At 36.5% G+C, this 20,535-nt stretch overlaps 1 protein-coding gene and 1 pseudogene across 1 annotated transcript in view; one reads left to right on the top strand and one right to left on the bottom strand.

Moving 5' to 3' along the window:
• The first annotated feature begins 334 nt into the window (after window positions 1-334).
• LOC142530510 (phospholipase A1 PLIP2, chloroplastic-like) lies at window positions 335-2,867 on the top strand (annotated as a pseudogene).
• A 13,914-nt stretch (window positions 2,868-16,781) lies between these two features.
• The window catches only part of LOC142531271 (uncharacterized), a 39,396-nt gene continuing 35,642 nt past the window's right edge, over window positions 16,782-20,535 (bottom strand). The window contains exons 20-25 of the mRNA XM_075637370.1: window positions 20,036-20,424; window positions 19,192-19,965; window positions 18,321-19,154; window positions 17,671-18,237; window positions 17,514-17,572; window positions 16,782-17,428 (exon numbers count right to left, since the gene is read on the bottom strand). Of these exons, the coding sequence (XP_075493485.1) occupies window positions 17,230-17,428; window positions 17,514-17,572; window positions 17,671-18,237; window positions 18,321-19,154; window positions 19,192-19,965; window positions 20,036-20,424 (2,822 nt within the window). The 3' untranslated portion in view covers window positions 16,782-17,229. The remainder of the gene's footprint in view (window positions 17,429-17,513; window positions 17,573-17,670; window positions 18,238-18,320; window positions 19,155-19,191; window positions 19,966-20,035; window positions 20,425-20,535) is intronic.

The following is a 20,535-nucleotide window of genomic DNA, read 5'->3' as shown; positions in this document are numbered from 1 at the left end:
TTTAAGAATTGGAAAAGACACACGATTATCCAATCGATTACCTCACGTAGAGATTTTTTACGTAAACCCGACTAATTACTCGAAAAATGCATTGGATCGGGTCGGGTTTGATCGGGTCGGGTCATGTATACGAACTAACCGATCCGATTGCTCAGCCCTATTTGCATTCAATAATTTAGGTTTGTTAGCCTAATTTGTTTTTTAATTAAAAAAAGTAATTTCATATTTTCTATAATCTAACGACGTCGTTTGTGTTCCAAGTTTGGTAAACTGTTTTCGACGGTAGTTATGTAGTTATAAATAACCATAGACCTTTTTCTTCTCCCACCTCTCCATTGATAACGCATTTTTACAGGTTGTGTGTTATGCTCCATTTACCAATTATTTATGCACAAAAATGGATGCTTTGTGCTTGAATGCTGGAATTCATGGAATGGCCAAGCCTGCACCCATGGCTGCAGAGGTCCGTAGTGCCGCCGTTGGACGTTCTGGGACGGTGGAGAGGCCGTCGGTGTCGGGGACGCCACCGCAGAGGAACTTTCCTTGGGGGTTCACATTCAGGCATTCTTGGTGGCCTGGAGGTAAGAACTGGCGGAACGAGCAGGCGATCACGGTTGACGACGCCGTTTTGGTGGAGGAGTTTGCGGACACCGAGGATGAAGGGCGGAGTGGGAATTGGGTTTTCAATATTCTGAACGTGAAGTCTCTGTGGAAAGAAGAATTTAAAGACACTGATCATTTGGTTGAAGAATTGGAGGATGGAGATATGGGCCGTGAAGAGGAGGAGGGGTGTGATGTGACTTCTGTTGATGATATTGATTGTACTAAAATGGATAGAGAATCATTCTCCGACCTGCTTCGCAAGGTACCGTTGGAAGAAGCTAGATTTTATGCTCGGATGTCTTATTTGGGAAATTTAGCCTATTCCATATCCCAAATCAAGGTAGGATTGATTTCTTATGTAGTTTTATATCTAGTTGTGTTTTCATTGTAGACCAGAAAGTTTTTTGTTAATTTAATGGTTTCTCGGTGAAATGGTGTCACAGCCTGATGATCTCCTGAGATCCCATGGACTGCGTTTTGTGACTTCATCGCTGGAAAAGAAAGAACAGGCATTGAAAGCGAAACAAGAAAACAACCCACAAAAAGAAGAGAAAACGTCTCAAGATGAAGGGGGGAATGAAACAGGACGTGCCAACCGAATAAGTGCTTCCTCTGCTTACCAAATTGCTGCTTCTGCAGCTTCCTATTTGCATTCTCAGACAAAGTCCATGCTTCACTTCAAATCCAGCAACTCCAATCCATCTCGAACTTTTCCTGAAGATGAAACAGGCGATGTTGAAGATATGACCTCGTTGATGGCAACAACTGATTCTGTTACTGCTGTTGTTGCTGCTAAGGAAGAAATAAAGCAAGCGGTGGCGGATGATCTGAACTCAACTAGCTCATCACCATGTGAGTGGTTTGTTTGTGATGATGATCAAAAGGCAACGAGGTTCTTTGTCATACAGGTAGGACACAATTGAAGTTTTATTCTTTTAATAAACTAATCCAAACATTATTAGTACTTTAAAATGCTGAGTTTGATTTCCTTGCTTACAGGGCTCTGAGTCGCTGGCTTCATGGAAGGCCAATCTCCTTTTCGAGCCTGTTCAGTTTGAGGTATTTATTGTTTGTGTAATCATGAGAATAATTTGTACGGGAGACTGCCAGGATGCAACTATGTTTATCAAATTCTTTAAGATGGCGGGCACAATTATACAAACCTTCATGATTCAGGATTTTATATTTCTTTCTTTAGGGGCTAGATGTGTTGGTTCACCGAGGTATATATGAGGCTGCAAAAGGAATCTACGAGCAGATGTTGCCAGAAATTCAGGCACACATACTATATCGCAGGGATTGTGCCACATTTCGCTTCACAGGGCACTCTCTTGGTGGAAGTTTAGCATTGCTCATCAATCTGATGCTGCTGATAAGGGGTATAGCTCCCCGTTCTTCATTGCTGCCCGTTATAACTTTTGGTGCACCATCAATTATGTGTGGAGGGGATCATCTACTAAGCAACCTTGGTTTGCCTCGAAATCACGTCCAGTCTATATCAATGCACAGAGACATCGTTCCACGTGCTTTTTCTTGCAACTATCCTAGTCGTGTGGTGCAATTTCTCAAGGCAATCAATAGGAACTTCCGCAATCATCCATGTCTTAGCGAACAGGTATAAGATATATTGAGGAGTATCAAGTTCCAATACGGTTGCACAATTTAGTTAAAATAAGTGAATGTGTTTGTGGTGTGTTTTGATGAACAGAAGTTGTTATATGCTCCAATGGGAGAGTTTTTGATCCTTCAACCAGACGATACATTTTCTCCAAACCATGAACTTCTTCCTTCAGGCAGTGGCCTGTACCTATTGACAGCAGATGCTGCAGAGGCAGAGAAGCAAGTTCGCTGCAGCACAGTTGATATTCTTAAACTCACCGCACCCACTCGAGATATTGAGCGACCGGTGTGCCTATGGCTCCGAAGGAACCATTCTCAGAGACCATGACATGAACTCTTACTTGAAATCGGTTCGCAATGTTATTCGTGAAGAGCTCAAACGTATAAGAAAATGTAATAGTTCGGAACAGATTGTTGCAGCTGGAAAGAACGGAGCGTCGAGACCGGTGCAGAGTGAGTTGATCAAGTTTTCTTGGTTGGTACAGAACAGTAAAGAGAGTTTGAAACGGTTTGGTAGTGTAGTTGCATCACAACATGTGCATTTGCTTGTACTGCTTTTGTTACCTGCCAAATTACTGGTATTGGCAACTCAGTTTCTTCCCAATACGTTAAGATTTAGTTTAATAAAAATAATAACAAAATAAAAGATATAGTAAATAAACAGTTCTGATTTAAATTTTAACCTTAAATATTGACAAGACATAAGCTTGACATGTGTTGAGAAATAAATTTAGGTATATGTCACCAACTTTAGGTCGATATTTGACTATGTAGTGCGACTCACCTGTCGTCAATTTGCCATAAATAGACCTCATCTGATGCATTTCTTCACAACATTTTCTGAATTAGAGGCTTTGGAGAAAAAGAGAGACATGAATTAGAATAAGGAAAAAAATAGAAGAAAAATAGGAAAAATTAGCAAATCATTCCAAAAATTCTGACAAATTTACATAACAATCCTACAACGTGTATATGTGGTGTGGCAAACTCATCATATGTGGTATGGCAATCTCATCAATCGATTTTTCCCAGAAAATCAAGATTCATGAATAACAGTTATTGGAAAATTTCAAAAACTTGTGTTTGAGGTTGCTATTTATAATTTCATTTACTCCTTCTTGAAAGATTTTCACTTCGATTTTAAAACTAAATAGTCGATCATGCCCACAATCACTGCAAATATTGTTTTTGATCGAAAAAATGATGTAAGGCCTTGGCCCTGTCCTCAGACCCTGCAATCACAGTTCCTGGACTCAGACCAGCTTGCACTTACTCATCGGACTTCTCCATGCCAGGAAAGTGGAGTTTGTGCCTTCCAGCTGGTCTGAGTCCAGGAACTGTGATTGCAGGGTCTGAGGACAGGGCCAGGGCCTTACAATAAAAGGCGCCTTTTATTGTAAGGCCCTGGCCCTGTCCTCAGACCTGCAATCACAGTTCCTGGACTCAGACCAGCTTGCACTTACTCATCAGACTTCTCCACGCCAGGAAAGTGGAGTTTGTGCCTTCCCAAGATTTGACCTCTCAACCTCCTGGCATATAGGTATATTGGCTACAATCCTGGTAACCACTTGAGCTGCATTATTGTAAGGCCTTGGCCCTGTCCTCAGACCCTGCAATCACAGTTTTATTGTAAGGCCCTGGCCCTAGTCTTCAGACCTTGCAATCACAGTTCCTGGACTCAGACCAGCTTGCACTTACTCATCGGACTTCTCCACGCCAGGAAAGTGGAGTTTGTGCCTTCCCAGGATTCGACCCCTCAACCTACTGGCATATAGGTATATTGGCTACAATCCTGGTAGCCACTTGAGCTGAGTCCAGGAACTGTGATTGCAGGGTCTGAGGACAGGGCCAGGGCCTTACAAATGTACTTGACAATCATTCTAGTTTTTCAAAATCTACTATTAATCGATTCTGAATTTCAAAAAATGATAAACTTAGAAGTTGTAGATCGTTCAAAATACATTCGCTGAAAAAATTCAGCTTTGCATGGCCACCAGAGCGGCCACACGCGCCGACGCACTGCGCATGAATCGCACGCGCCACCTCGAATTGGTGATTCTCGATTTCCGACTATTTCTGCACTTTTTTTAGGCATTGCGGAAAAGTTTAGTAATTTTTGGACATGCATTTTATTTAATATGATTTTTTAAAACTTTATTCAAAACTACTTGGTCCAAGTCTTATACAAAAATTATTTTTAAAAGTTCTAACACATACCACCGATCCTAACCAATGTAAAATAATTCAGATTATATTTATAGAAAATTATTTTGGCTTGAGCTTATCAACTTATCAAAATGGTAAGATACCAAGGTGAGATTTTTTCTACCTTGAGGTTTCCACCGTCAAGTTTATCACCAATTTTTTTTTCAATTAAGGCCCTTTAGGCATTCAGCCCAAAAACACTTTGAGATATTCTTTGAACTCAACATCACCCTAGCCATTTCTTGTAATATTCTATTTTTGCGTTCGACTATACCATTTTGTTATGGAGTTTTTAAGGCAGAAAATTCATGTGAAATACATTTCTTATCACACAAAGATGAAAACAAGGAGTTCTCAAATTCCTTACCGTGGTCGGTCTTGATTCTGCCTACCTTAAAGTTATGCATATTAATAATCCTCGTGAGTAAATTTTTAAATGAATCAAACATGTCTGACTTCTCTGAAAGAAAGCTTAACCATGTGAAACGTGAGAAGTCATCGACACACACAAAAGACTATTTTTTACCTCCATAGCTTTCTACTTTCATAATGCCCATAAGATCAATATGTAATAACTCAAGACAGCGTGTTGTTCCAAAGTGTTGCAACACGAAGTGTGACACCCGAGTTTGCTTACCCTTTTAACAAGATCCACAAACATACGGTACTCCAGAGGATAAATTGGGCATACCTCGTACAACATCAGATGTTTTTCAATGTCTTAAACTATATTCGACCCAAATTTTGAAGTCAGAGGTCAAGTTCACTTTCTTTTGTATGTTTGCATGTAAGTTCATCTCTTAATTGGTAGCAATTATCTACAAATCTTGTACCTGTCATAACACAGATGTTTGCATTATCAAAAACTTCACAAGAATTTTTATCAAACTTAACATGAAAATCATCATCACACAATTGACTAATTATTATCAAGTTTGAGTTTAGTCCCCCGACATATAGCACATTGTGATGCTTGGGCAGTCCTTTGACATTCAATGTAACTTTTCCAACAATCCTTTGTTTTGCTCCACCTCCATAGGTCATTCTACCACTCTTTTGTTCAACATATTCCGTGAGATATTCTCTTGAACCTGTCATGTGATGTGAGCTTCCTCTATCAAAGTACCAGTGACTTGCAACGTTAGTTCTTAATGATTTATAAAAAACATGACAAAGAATTTCAGCTTTAGGCACTCAAACTTTCCACTGAAGTTCGTTTGTCGGAGGTGTTGTGGGACACCTTGGGCAACATCCGATTTGTTTCCCAGTACAGGTAGTCGTATCTCAGCTTAAAACAGTATGGTCTAATATGATCAAGTTTGAAACAGTAGTGATACACAAAATGGCGTTTTCTTTGCTTCGGCTTTTGAGCAGCAGCTTGATTCTTTGATGGAAAATTCTTGGTCATAGGAGTAATAGTAGGTGCACTTAATGTGTTGCTATTTTCTCTCACAAATACACTTGGTTTTTATGATTCTCCAACTTCAAACACATTGTTGTTAAAGCCTAAACTAGTCTTACTCTCATTTCACATCATTAATATGGAATCAAGCTTGGTTGTACTAGAGTTGAACTTAGCTAGTGTTTCAATTGCCTTTTCAAGCTCATCCTTGATTTGTATAGTTCTAAATTATTCTTGCTTAAGAACACTTTGAGTTTGTCCACAACATACTTTTTATGTATTCTCTTTTGAGAGAGGTTTGTTCAAGTTGTTTATTTTGTTCTAGTCAATATACAATTCCTCATATAGCTTTTGTACACTTTCTAGATTGATTTCTTCATCATTTTCCTTTAGAGTTTCTTGAAAAATTGAATCCCCAGAAGCTGTAGCATTAAGGCATACTGATTTTGGAGAGATGTTCCGACCAAATGTTGCAACACCATAGGCAACACCCAGTGGTTTGACTTGCAACCAGAATATTTTTCAAAAGTGCAGTTAGGGAAGTACGACTTTCTTCTTTGTTAGATTCTTGACCTTTGTCAGATTCCTCATCACTTAAGGAGATATTCAGTCATTTATTTTTGCGAATCATGTTCACACATTCATTCACATAATGTCTAAAACCCTTACACACTCTACATTGCATGGAATCAAACTTTTTAAAATCAACTTTATTCTTAACTTCATTCCTTTTTCGAAATTGTTATTGGGTAGAAACTTCTGAATTTTTTTATGAGTAGTTAGAATAGGAAGCTTATATTGTTGTTTCATATTCTTTTTTTCTCTTATTCTTTTCAAATAATCTTCAAACCTCTTCGTGATATAAGAGAGAGTCTTCACATAAATCTGACTCATTGAATTCTAGTGAAATTTGAATAAGAACTTTGTAGGAATTATTAGCCACTTGGAATGCAATGGTCTTACTTTTGTTCTTCTTTTGTAGGTCCATGTTATTCTCGAAAATACGAAGAGAGCTGACCAAGTCTTCCAGAGAAAGTTGAGACGTGTCTCGTGCTTCATCATTCGTGCAAATCTTGATATTGAAGCATTCAGGAAGTGATCGTAGGACTTTGCCAACCAATCGTTCGTTTTAAATTGGATCAACAAGGCTGAATACTTCAGTAGCTATCTCTCTCAAGTGACGATCATATTATGTGATTGTTTCAGTATCTTCCATCATCAACATTTCAAATTTTGGTGCAAGGCATCCTGAAATTTGTCCTTTCAGATCATTCACAATGCTTTTGAAGGATTTCCCATACATCCTTAGCAGAGACGCAATAGGTAATTGTAATGTCTACCGTTTTTAAAAGTGCGGAAATATTTTTTTTTATAAATCTCTCATTTTGGAAATAAACATTTAAATAAATCACATGCATCCAGTCCTACTTAAAAACATCATTTAAAAATTTTCATAAGTAATTACCAATAAAAATATAGCGGAGTAAAAATGAGTAAAAATCCTAACATCAAACAGTAAAATAAAAAATTGTATAAAATACTCATATCCTCTCAAAAACATGAAATCAGAAATGTGCGGAAAAATTACGAGGTCCTCGGGTCGTGTCACCCACTGTGTCTGCTGACTCAGAGTTCAGCACCTCATGTCCCTTCGACACCGAACTCACCTGCATCACACACGTCTAGTGAATCTAAAAACTCAATACAGATGTACCATAAATAACAAATATCTATACGTAGAACACAGCAGTGAAAAATATCATACTCAACATATCATTCATGAAATTTAAAAACGTAATGTAAACGTGTCATAACAGCTCATCGTTAATCATCATTCATCATTATCATTTATCATTCATCATTGGTGAATTCAGTTCATTAGAGGTGACTATCGTACATCATCATTTACGATGGATCCATCATACATAGAACCGCGGTACCCGGCGGCTGTCGGACGTCAGTGACAGGATTATCCATCCACTGTTCCTAGGCCTTATCATCAACATTTACATATACGTCTTAAGCATTTACATATACTTCGATAGCCACAACAAATTCTCATCATTCAAAATATCATCATTTCCATCACTTATAAAAATCATGCACATATGCAATTTTCTTTAAATTCAAGCATGCAACGTATATTTTCATAAAATCTTAAAATCGTGATCATGATTTGTAAAAATTTAATATATTATAAATTTGTGCTCAGAGCGCTGCTAGGACAAAAATCTCATCCCGAGTGCAAAATGACTATTTTGCCCCTGGAAACCCAAAAATTTCCGTTTTACCCCTGGACCTCTAAAATTGCCCCGAAGCTTACTAAACTCCTTAAAACATCCCAAAACATATTTAAAACCATTCTTAGACATAAAATCGAGCCCATTTCCTAACTTAACCTATTCGTTTTAAAACGTGGACCGGGGTCCCGGTTTTAATCCGAATCGAACCGAAACTTAACCAAAACTTTCCCAACTTTTTACCACACTTAATGAACATCAAAAATGTCCTAAAGATCTCAAAAATTAGGCCCTTAAGCTAACTGTCAGACCCCTAAACTGCTGCTGAAAAATCTGCTACTTCCTTTCTCCAACCCGCAAAGAACCATTCGCATCCTAGCGCTCCTTGGTTCGCACCAGCTTGCACCAGCCACGAACCCACCTACTAGGGACCAAGTCTAGACCCTAATGGACCTGCCAGACCCACACAACAAGCCCCATGCATGAAGCACAGGTCACCCGATCGATAATCACCTCAAACCCCCCTACGCGACCAACCTCCTCCCCCGAGCTCGATCTGCTTTGTGGCTCGTCCTAGCACTGGCTGAACCTTTCCAGGCCGTGGTTCAGACCCCTCAGGGTCTGGTCCATGACTTGGTATGGCCCCTGCAACACTGGTCTTCCCCACTCCACCTATCTATCCTCTACGAGCCCCAAACACTCAAGAACTCGATCACACCTTACTCAACACTACAAGGCCTCACTTCCGGCTCATAAGCCCTCTCTTTTACGGTGATGGCAGTCCCTCAACGCACAACACAGAAGCCCCCTTGCAAAAATTCAGAAAAACGTGAGTGGGACAAGAAAACATGCAAGAACTTGAACAAACAATGAAGCCTATCCACGCTAAGTGATGGATCGAAAGATTCCCTGCACAAATACATACATGGTTCGCCGGAACGGCGGTTATGCGGCCGAAATGGCCGGAACGGAACGGGAACGGTGACAACCGTTCCAAAGTTCCAGGGGAAATCGGTGATTGTGTTGTAGCGCTGTTCTTCGACGTTTTATCGGCGATTAACGGGAAAGCAGAACGGAACGGTTTTGGTGTTTAAAAAATATGGTTATGAGATATTCATGGTTCATTACGGTGTATGGTAATAGAATGATTATGTTATTGATATTATATTTCATAGTTGTTGATGATTATGAAAATGAATGTGTAGAATAGAAAGTTGATCTTGAGCCAAATAGGAAATGGAAGCGCATAAACGGTATGAAAAATGTGGCAGTAGTTGTGGTTTATAGTATAATGTCTTGTATATTGATCCAATTGTTGTGAGGCCACTTCCATTAGAAAGATAAGATATAAGGCTATAACTTTCATGTTTTGAGTTTTGTTCAAATCATTAGGGAAGACGAGCCAAAAGTGGCCCGAAGTGTGTCGTGTGTATCGTTGTTCTTGCACTGACACATGTTAGGAAAATGAGCATAACTTTTTACTCAAACCTTCAAATGACATGAGGTCAATTGGAGATGAAAGAAAACACATAGGGCTACAACTTTCATGTTGACCACTTTTGCTAATTCGGAAGTTAAAAATGAGTTTTTTCGGCAGAATGTGGCGCGCATATGGACAATCACGTCAATATCCAAATGTTCGAAATCAATTTAATCAACGAGATAGTGATGAAGAATATAACAATGATCTCGCTCCTCCGCGTCACTCTTCATGGTATTAGCTTTGGTATGTTATAATTTTTAGTGTGTATTTCTTATTGTGCTATTATTGTAAAATAGTTTTGTATTGAGAGATTAATTTGTAATAACTTCATATATTTTATTTTTTAGTATGATGTAATTTATATTTTAATTTTTTTTACCAATTTTTTGAATTTATTAATTTTTTTATACAACCGTTCCGCACCGTTCCGCAACATAACATTGGAACTGGAACGGAAGTTGCCGTTCCAAGCACCGCAACCGTTCCGGCGAACCATGAATACATACACAACGATAATATTGAACTTGAATGATGCAAAAACAATGTTACAAAGCATGCTTGCTGATATTATATGCGAGAAGGTTGAAGAGAGGAGCAATAGGGAAGCGCCGGAGAATTTTCTTTTGGAGTGAAGAGGACCGAAGCTTTGAGCTGGGATTTTCGAAAATGCTGAAATGGGAGTGAGGGTGTCGGTTTTTTAAGGAGGATGATGTTAGGTTTGGTGGAGCCTACAAATTTATTATTTAATTAATTAATCAGATATGGTCTAAATGGTCTTTTAAAAATTTAAAAAGAGTTTTAAGCCCAATAAACTTAAAAGTAGGCTCATTAAATCCAAAAGTACTCCCAAAAAATATTTTGTGTTGGAAGGTTTTTGAAAATATTAGCCGAACCCTCAAAAAATCTCCCGATTCGATAAAATTTGCTTACCGGCTAAAAATAAAATCCTGCGGATAAAAATACCCAATAAAATCTCATTTTTGCAAAACACACTTAAAAACACCTTACATAAATTAATAAAATATAATCATGTAATAAAATAATATTTCTGATAATTCTCCGGTCTCCGTCCCTCGTTCGAGCGCAACAATGCAACTTAAAAATCTTTACTGCATGAACCTTTAAAATTTCATGAAATAAATTCTACTATGCAATAATTATGCATAAATACACAAAATAATTAAACAAATAATTTAAATAAAAATCATAGATTGCATGCATTCAGTTTACGTGAATTAAATTCCTGGACCTTACAGTAATCAAACTAAACATGCTTAGATCGACTGAAGTGAAGATGGCATTTAAAGCCTTTGAATCGTGGTTCAAAACCTGGACTTCATCAACTGTCTGGCTTTTGCAGACTGTCACCATCTTCATCTATTCTTTTCAGTGGAGTTCAACCGCTAACAACTCATTGTCATGCTCTCTCATCTATAGATTTAATATTTTGATATTGATATTTCATAGACTGTAGTTGGATCCAACCAAGACATGTGGTTATAGTGCAGTGTTTGTAAGTGACACATCTATTAATTTGTACATGTTATACAAAAATAACCAGAATCTGACTTAGTATAGTCAAGTGACCATTCTGATACTACTTGTAAGGAAATTTGTTTAATATAAAAGTAAAAATGTTGTGTGTATCAGATATCAATGTTGCCTCAGATATTGTAACACTTTATGACAACAAGTAGCAGAATAATAAAGACACAAATACATAACTTCAATAAAAGAACTTATACATAACTTATGATGTCTCAGGGCAAAATAATCACTAGAAGAATAAATTGAGTTTACAAAACCAATACTATTGATTATATGAAAACTAACTTCCCTAACCAGTTAAAAAATCAAATTGCATTCTAAAACAACAATAGAATAACCAAATCGTGCAAAATAATATATGCCGAAAACTGGAGCAACAATACAAAATCTTCAATAAATACTTTCACAAGTGTTGTCTTCAAATGTCTCTCACAACCACAGCAACACAGGTTGTAAATAACAATATTCTTCAAACTATGGCCCTCTACGACTTGATTTTCTCTTTGTGAATATTTCTCTGTCTCTTCGCTCTTTGCATAACATATGATCCATATATTTATAGGCATGATTTTTCCTATAATTTTTTCGTTGATTAGATACCTAAAAATTATGGTAAGATGGAGTTTATAAGGAAATAAACACTTTTAAGGATATTAAATTAAATTAAGAGTCAATCTCTATAAAAATAAAAATAAAAACTCTTAATAAATATTTAACAAAATCTTATCAATAAAGAAAAGATAATTTAAGTAATAAATTATATCTTTGAACCTAAAATATTTTTTTCTTTCAGATATAGCAATAATTATTTGTAGAACTTACAAACATCGAATGAAACAAGCATGTGTGGTAATTTAATGTCTTATATTTCGCACCAAACAATGTCCAAACAATTAAGAAAGACAAAATATTGAGGTGAGAATTTTTAAATTTTCTGATAGCTTTGGACTTTGGAGTAAAGATCAACCTCAATATTTCAAAAGTTTCTAATATCATTGTTGAAAATAAAGTAATTGTTGAGGTGCGATAATTAATCATGTTGGGAGAACAGTCGACGCGTGAAACTTTAGTTATTAGACAATTTAAAAGATTTCATTTGTAATGTTACTCACAGCTATAATTTTTGGTAAAATAATAATTAAGCGTTCGGTCTTGGAATCGATATTAGAGTCAATGTCACATGTTTGATTCATATGAATTCAAAGAGTGCAATTATTATGAGGAGAATTGTGGAGGCATAATAACTTGCCCTGCTGGGAGAGTGGTCGACATGTGATTCTTAACATGTTGGATGATTTAAAAGATTTGAGTTGCACTATTACTACCAATTATAACTTTTGATAAAACATCGCAAGAAAGTGTCTAATTAAATTGTAAATAATTCTAAATTAGAATAAGTAACTTTATCAAATTTAAAAAATAAGAAATCAAAGGATACAGATATCTGCTAATTTTTATTAAAATTATCGAAATTTGTAATGAAATAAATTACCATAATCAATAAGGATGGTATTTTAGGTTAAGAGAACATTAATAATCTCATATTAGAATGAGAAAGATTCCAAGATGAAGTTGCACAGATCTTTTAGGTTAAGAGATCACCAATGTTTCTTGAACGTATTCAGGGTGATATTTGTGGACCAATCCATCCACCATGTGGATCATTCAGATATTTTATGGTATTGATTGATGCCTCCAGCAGATGGTCACATGTATGTTTATTGTCAACTCGAAATGTTGCATTTGCAAGATTACTTGCTCAAATAATAAAATTGAGAAATCAATTTCCTGATTATATAATCAAGAAAATTAGACTTGATAATGCTGGTCAATTTACTTCCCAGACTATTGTATGTCTATGGGAATCATTGTTGAGTATCTTGTTGCTCATGTACATACACAGAATGGATTGGCTGAATCATTGATTAAACGTCTGCAAATGATTGCTAGACCAATGATTATGAAAACAAAGCTCTCTATTTCTATATAGGGACATGCAATTTTACATGCTGCTGCATTAATTCGTATCAGACCAAGTGCATATCATAAATACTCCCTATTGCAGCTTGCATTTGGTAAAGAACCAGACATTTCTCATCTGAGAATTTTTGGATGTATGGTGTATGTGTGTATTGCACCACCGCAACGAAAGAAAATGGGACCTCAAAGAAAGGTTGGAATTTATATCGGTTATGATAGTCCATCAATCATTCGATATCTTGAACCTCAGACAGGCGACGTGTTCACAGCACGTTTTGCTGATTGTCATTTTAATGAGGAAATCTTCCCAATGTTAGGGGGAGAACAGAAACATACCGAAAAAGAAATTACATGGTATGTATCATCATTGTTACATCTGGATCCAAGAACAAAACAATGTGAAAAAGATGTACAGCAAATTGTGCACTTGCAAAGAATAGCAAATCAAATACCAGATGCATTTGCAGACACAAAAGAGGTAACTAAATCATATATACATGCTGCAAATGCCCCTGCTCGAATTGAAATTCCGAAGAAACAAATTGAAGATACTCATGATGTCATTAAACGCCTGAAGCGTGGAAGGTCAGTCGGTTCCAAGGATAAAAATCCTCGAAAAAGAAAATTCATAGAGAAACACGATGATCACAAAATAGAAAATGATGTTCCTGAAGAAACACATGATAATCACAAAATAGAGAATGATGTTCTTGAAGAAACACATGATGATGAAAATGTTCTGTCAGAAACACAAACTGACGAGAATCATGAAATATTTATCAATTACATTAATACTGGAAAAATATGGAACCGAAAAGATATAGAAGAAATTGATGATATATTTTCTTATAATGTGGCAATCGACATCATAAATGATAATGAAGATCATGAACCAAAATCTTTTGGTGAATGTAAAAATCGGCAGGATTGGATAAAATGGAAAGAAGCCATCCAGGTTGAATTGGATTCGCTAAATAAACGTAATGTTTTTGGACCTATAGTCCTTACACCTGAAGGTGTAAAACATGTTGGATACAAATGGGTTTTTATTCGAAAGCGAAATGAGAAAAATGAAATAGTAAGATATAAAGCTCGATTTGTTGCACAAGGTTTTTCTCAAAGGCCTGAAATTTATTATGAAGAAACGTATTCTCCCGTGATGGATGCAATTATGTTTCGGTATTTGATTAGTTTGGCGGTATCTGAAAATTTAGAAATGCGTCATATGGATGTTGTTACAGCTTACTTATATGTATCACTTGATAGTAATATATATGAAAATCCCTGAAGAATTTAAGATGCCTGAAGCACAAAGTTCAAAACCCAGAGAATGTTATTATGTGAAATTACAAAGATCATTATATGTGTTAAAGCAATCCGGCCGAATGTGGTATAATCGGCTAAGTGATCACTTGATGAAAAAGGGATATGTAAATAATTCAATATGCCCTTATGTTTTCATTAAGAAAACAACATCCGGATGCGTAATTATTGCTGTATATGTTGATGATTTAAACATCATTGGAACGAATAAGGAAATTCAAGAAGTTGTGTCATACTTGAAGGAAGAATTTGAAATGAAGGATCTTGGAAAAACCAAGTATTGTTTGGGTTTACAAATTGAATAAAAAGAATGTGGAATATTTGTTCACCAGACAAATTATACAGAAAAGATCCTTAAACGTTTTAATATGGATAAATCAAATCCTTTAAGTACTCCAATGGTTGTTAGATCATTAAATATAGAAAAGGATCCATTCTGTCCATGTGAAGATGATGAAGATATTCTTGGTCCAGAAGTACCATATCTAAGTCCTATCGGTGCCCTTATGTATCTTACAAATTGTACAATGCCCGATATATCTTTTGCAGTAAATTTATTGGCAAGATTTAGCACATATCCAACAAAGAGACACTGGAACGGAATTAAACATATATTCTGTTATCTACGAGGAACGACAGACTTGGGACTTTTGTATTCAAAAGATTCTAATCCAAGTATAATTGGTTATGTCGATGCTGGATACTTATCTGATCCACACAAGGCACGTTCCCAAACTGGATATGTATTTACTCGTGGAGGCACTGCAATTTCTTGGCGTTCACGGAAACAAACGCTCGTAATAACTTCATCAAATCATGCCGAGATTATTGCACTACATGAAGCAAGTCGTGAATGTATGTAGTTAAAATCAATGACCCAACATATCTAAATCTCATGCGGATTATCATTTGACGAGAAGCCTGTGATACTATATGAAGATAATGCTGCATGTGTTGCTCAAGTGAAAGAACTATACATAAAAAACGACAGAACTAAACATATTCCTCCTAAGTTCTTCGCATTCACCAAGGAGCTTGAGAAGAATAAATATATTGATGTTCGTCACATTCAATCAAGTGAAAACCCATCAGATCTCTTCACCAAGGCACTTCCTACGACAATATTCAGAAAGCACATATATAATATTGGGATGCGCAATCTACGAAATTTGTGAATAATTGTTCGTGTCAACATGAGGGGGAGTTTACATGACTGCACTCTTTTTTCTTTACTATGGTTTTTATCCCAATGGGTTTTTCCTAGTAAGGTTTTTAACGAGGAAGTATAAAAACACGTAATGAAGACAATCAATATGATCATCATCACAAGGAGGAGTGTTGAAAAATAATATTTAAAATGTGTGTATTGAATATTGAATGTTGAAAATAAGAGTTGTAAATATTGAAAATTAGTGTTTGATGATGTAGGTAATGATGAATTTATTTTTGGATTATTTGTAAAGATTTTCTATAAATAGATCTCTCATTTGTGAAGAAAATCACAATTGAGTTGAGAGAAAAATATTATAAAGTGTGTAGTTTGATAATTTTGAGAGTTTGAGATTTTTACTTTTTACCATAAATTTTTACTTTTTCACAACACATACGATAGTTTTAAGTTTTATTAAAAATTTTAAATTGAAGATAAGGATGATCACGATGTGATTTGAACGATTTTTTCATGAAATTGGAACCGAATTGTTATGTGGCTCAGATAGAAATATTTTTGAATATTGCGGAAATTTCAAATAAAATTAGATATGCGGTTTTAAACGGTTTCATGTGGCTATGCGATGTTTCAGGTTACAAAAAAAAAAATTTACAAAAATAAAGCATTTATTGAGCAGTGTACTAAATCAAATATAGTTGTTTTTTTCAATGAAAATAACATCTTAATTTAAGATAGTACCATCAGAATTAAGCATAATAAAAATAATTAACACATGGAAATACATGAGTTAACATGTAACATATACGTCTATGGAAAAAATTGCTCAATATAATAAGCATATAAAATATAAAGACCGACTAAAGAAGAGGAATTGGGTCAAAATTGGACCAAAATAATTATAACCCAAAAGGAAAATATATGTTAATTATTTTTTAAAAAAATAAATAAATAACGAATCTCGGTTTGATACAATTCGAATTAGAGTACCGTCTCTTGAGACGGTCTCGCGAATCTTTATCTGCGAGACAGATCAACCCTACTGATATTCATAATAGAAAATAATACTCTTAACATAAAAAGTAATACTTTTTCATTGATGACCCAAATAAAAAATCTGTCTCACATAATACGACTTGTGAGACCGTCCCACACAAGTTTTTGACCTTCGATTTAAACTGTTCGGGTAGTTTTTTTAAAACTCTTAAATTGCTAACCAATAAATATACACTTTATTTTAGTTTTTGTGACCACCTAAAAGGTACAAAAAGACTAACAAATTTCAAATGGCAATCATTCCTACACTCCCTGGTTCTACTTACAAGAGAAGAAAACTTTGTTACAAATTATATCTCAAAAAATAAATATCATCTACTTTCCTTCAAATTCCTTAATTATTTCTATCTAACAAAATCTTGTTCTCGTCCAATGCACATCTTTCACACTAGTATTAAAATACTTTAGGTTAGCTGACAAATATGTTATTCAGAGACACTATTCGACGTATAGCTTCGCATGTATATTGTAGCATGGGTTTTGTGTACATCTCATCATAGCACTTGTAAGCCAGGAAAATCAAATCAAATCAAACCCCAAAAAGACTTGGATCCCACTCTCGTGTTAAAGGAATGACAGAAACTATAACCGGACTGACTATTCACACCTCAGAAAATACTCTTCTATCCAACCAACTGGACATGCGCTTCATCTTTCCTAAAAGCTCTTTGTTTCTTTGAAAGTAAGATTCACCATTTGATAGCATCACCTCAAAGTCATGCTTGGTTGCCTTCAGACTCCTATAGTAGTTGTTTTCTAACCTAAGCTTGATTATTCGAGGGGATAATGGAACAGGAAACCTGCAATAATTCAACGATTGATGTCAGCTTTATCACACACACGGAGAAAGAGAGAGAGAGAGAGAGATAAAACCTTTTCTTATACCTGTTGACGAAATCTGACTTGTGAGCAGCGTCATTCAACTTCAAGACCCCATACCGATCCTGCGACATTGGCAACATAATCATAATACAAAGATGAGGACCAAACATTCACAATGGGTCTGAAACGTGAATTCTATCATAACAAGAAAGAGGAAGACCTTATCTTTTCTAGCAGCCCGCAACAATTCAGTGAGAGAATTTAAGATTTTTTCCTTGCACTTGAAGTTAATATTTGGTTGCTCCCAACACCTGCCAGGATCATGCAGTTCCCATGGACAATGAAAATGGGAATCTGTTGGATCATTCTTGTACTCAACATTAAATCTTTCCCATGGACTACCAGGGAATTCACTAGATTTATCTTTAATACCAACAATTCGACCATCCCACCAAGCACCATTTTCCTCATCTCTCCACCACACCTGGCATTCATCCCTAATCGTCCATCTTCGGTCCAAAGCTGCATCATACCATGTCCTTTCAACAATAAAATCGGGGAAGTTGTCCAGCTCAGGAAGCACCAGGCGAAATTTTTTACCAACAACATTACAAGAAGAATCCATGAATTTGAGCATGAGTTCACAGCAACTATCTCCAGAACCGGAGTGTGTTGTATACTTGAGTTCTTCAACCAAACAAATCTCAACAGCTCTAATATTATCTCCATACCAATGCCAAGGACCAGGTAGTGATTGCACAATCAGTTTCGTGTACTCGTGATGGCCCTGCACATGAAAAAGTCATATACACTGTTCACTAGACAAATAAAGTATCAACAAAAAATGATTAAATCAATGCAGCTTCCTACCTGTCGTAAATATACTACTTCATCTCCTAGCTGAGGGATATAGCGATATGCCTCCTCCTTCTCTGACAACAGCAGCCAATTTTGCTTATTGGCCCTATCGTGCCTATTTCCGTCAACTAAAGAACTTGTTGCTCCCCTCAAGTAGCCTTCTCTTTTGTTCAGGGAAGACTTAGATTTGGCAGAACGTTGTGATCCCTCTAAAGGAAAATAATCAAGTGCTTTCTTTGAAGACTTTTGTGCACCTCTTGAAGTATCTGGTCGTAGAGGGTCACCAAACATCCGAAGGTGACGGATTTCAGGATTGCTCTCCCGTGAGGTAGCCTTCAATCTGAAGGTTCTGGATCTGCGTATGGAATCAGTCTCCATGTCATGAGATTTCATCTCCAAGTCATGGTTGCTCAAGCTGAAATTAGAATCACTGTCACAAATTTCATCTCCATCTACAAGGAATTGTGGCTTAAGATTTGGTTCATCTGGGCTGTTGTCTACCATCAACACTCCATGCTCAGTTTTCTCTTTGACAGAGAAAGGTGTTTTAGATATTGCAGCACCTGATGAAGCATCTAAGTTGGTCTTACAAGTAAGTTTAGGAAGGTCCCCCGGAATATTCTTTGTTTTTATTTTTAATATAGTTAGCTTCATTTTAGAATTTCTTTGTGGTTCAGAAGAAGATTCTGTTGCATCCACGTTCAAGTTATTAGATATACAAAGATGAGAACCGGACATGTCCTTTTCTCCTTCGACACAATTTTGGCGGTTTAACACTCTAGAATCACTGTCCACAAGCTCATGACCATGAAGAGGTGACACAACCAGCAATGAAGACTTATCTGTCTCTTCTAGTCGGCAAACTTCCATTATTGCTGGCAACATTCACGTGGGCAGGCAAGTGATCTTCTGACTGCTTTCTATTTGAAGTACGGATTTTTATTTTCCCCCAACTTACACAGGCTTCACTGCAGCGTCGTTCCAACTTATCATCAGCTTCTGTGGGTTTTTCAACATCTATAAGACGCTGCTTGTGATTGTGTTCATCGGATGGTTCCATGTCACCCATGCTTCCGAAAGATGACCTAAGATCCGTTGATCTCAAACTAACCCCCTTATCTTCTATGTTTCGTTCACAAACTCTTGCAGCCAAAGACGGAAGACTAGTCTGACTCTTAAATTGTTCCTTGTCAGACTCGGATAACGCCGGAGTTGGTGGATCACGAAGTGAAAATTTCACCACCAATTTCTTCTTGCTTTCAACACCAGTCTCTGACTGAAGGCCCTTGAGTGGTTTGATCACATCTTTAGACCGATTTGAAGATATCTTTGAAACAGTTGAATGATTCATTTGCTCATTTTGTTCTTTACTCCAAAAGTCTGAACCTTCAAATGATGATTCACTATCTGATGAATCGCCTTCTGAACCATCATCTTCCCCCTCAGTAGAAGCTTCCGACATCTGGGAAAAAGTATTGATGGCATTACGTGCAGCAATTCTCTGAGGTCTCGACAATTTAGATGTTCGAGACTTCCTTCTAGAAGTCCTCTGACCAGTTTTTGATTTTTTATATCTTTTTATTCTGGATGAAGTTCCATTTTGATCATCGGAAAGTTTCTTCTTAACAATTTTACCGGATGAAGGAAACAACGGGCCCTGAGGAGCCAAATGTTGGTTAGACAATGCAAACTAAACAAATATTACATTTTCTGAACACAAAGCTTACATCTTGAACAGATCTCCTTCGTTTTGATCGGACCAGATTATCTTTTTCATTTAGTTTCATCCTATCTTCACTGCAGTCTGACTCAATCGAAGTGTTGTCACTAGGACAATCTTGTTCATTACTGAAATATTCTTCAGCAATATTGTATTCTGAGTCATTGTCATCGTTCATGCCATCATTTTCGGGTTCCCAGTACATTGCATCCACAAAATCTGGCAAAGAGTCCTGTACATCCAAATCCGCCAAAGGCAATATCTGGAACTCTTGCCCCATACCAATATCTGTGCCGACAGCAAATTTCATGGATGAAGGACGCCATTCGATACCAAGAGCACCAAGACGACGCTGTTGATACATGTTCTGGTACGGTTCTGGGTATGGAAGCATACCTGAGATTTCCCATCCATTGACAAAGACAATCAAGTGTTAGATGATTTTACAGAAAGATATGGAAGATAGAGAGAACTACAACAATTAAACACAAGAAAACCATCAAAGGG

This window comes from Primulina tabacum, chromosome 17 (assembly GCF_025594145.1).
Source record: "Primulina tabacum isolate GXHZ01 chromosome 17, ASM2559414v2, whole genome shotgun sequence".
Taxonomy (NCBI): Eukaryota; Viridiplantae; Streptophyta; class Magnoliopsida; order Lamiales; family Gesneriaceae; genus Primulina; species Primulina tabacum.
The sequence above is the reverse complement of the archived record's forward strand: the minus strand, read 5'-3'. Positions and strand labels throughout refer to the sequence as shown.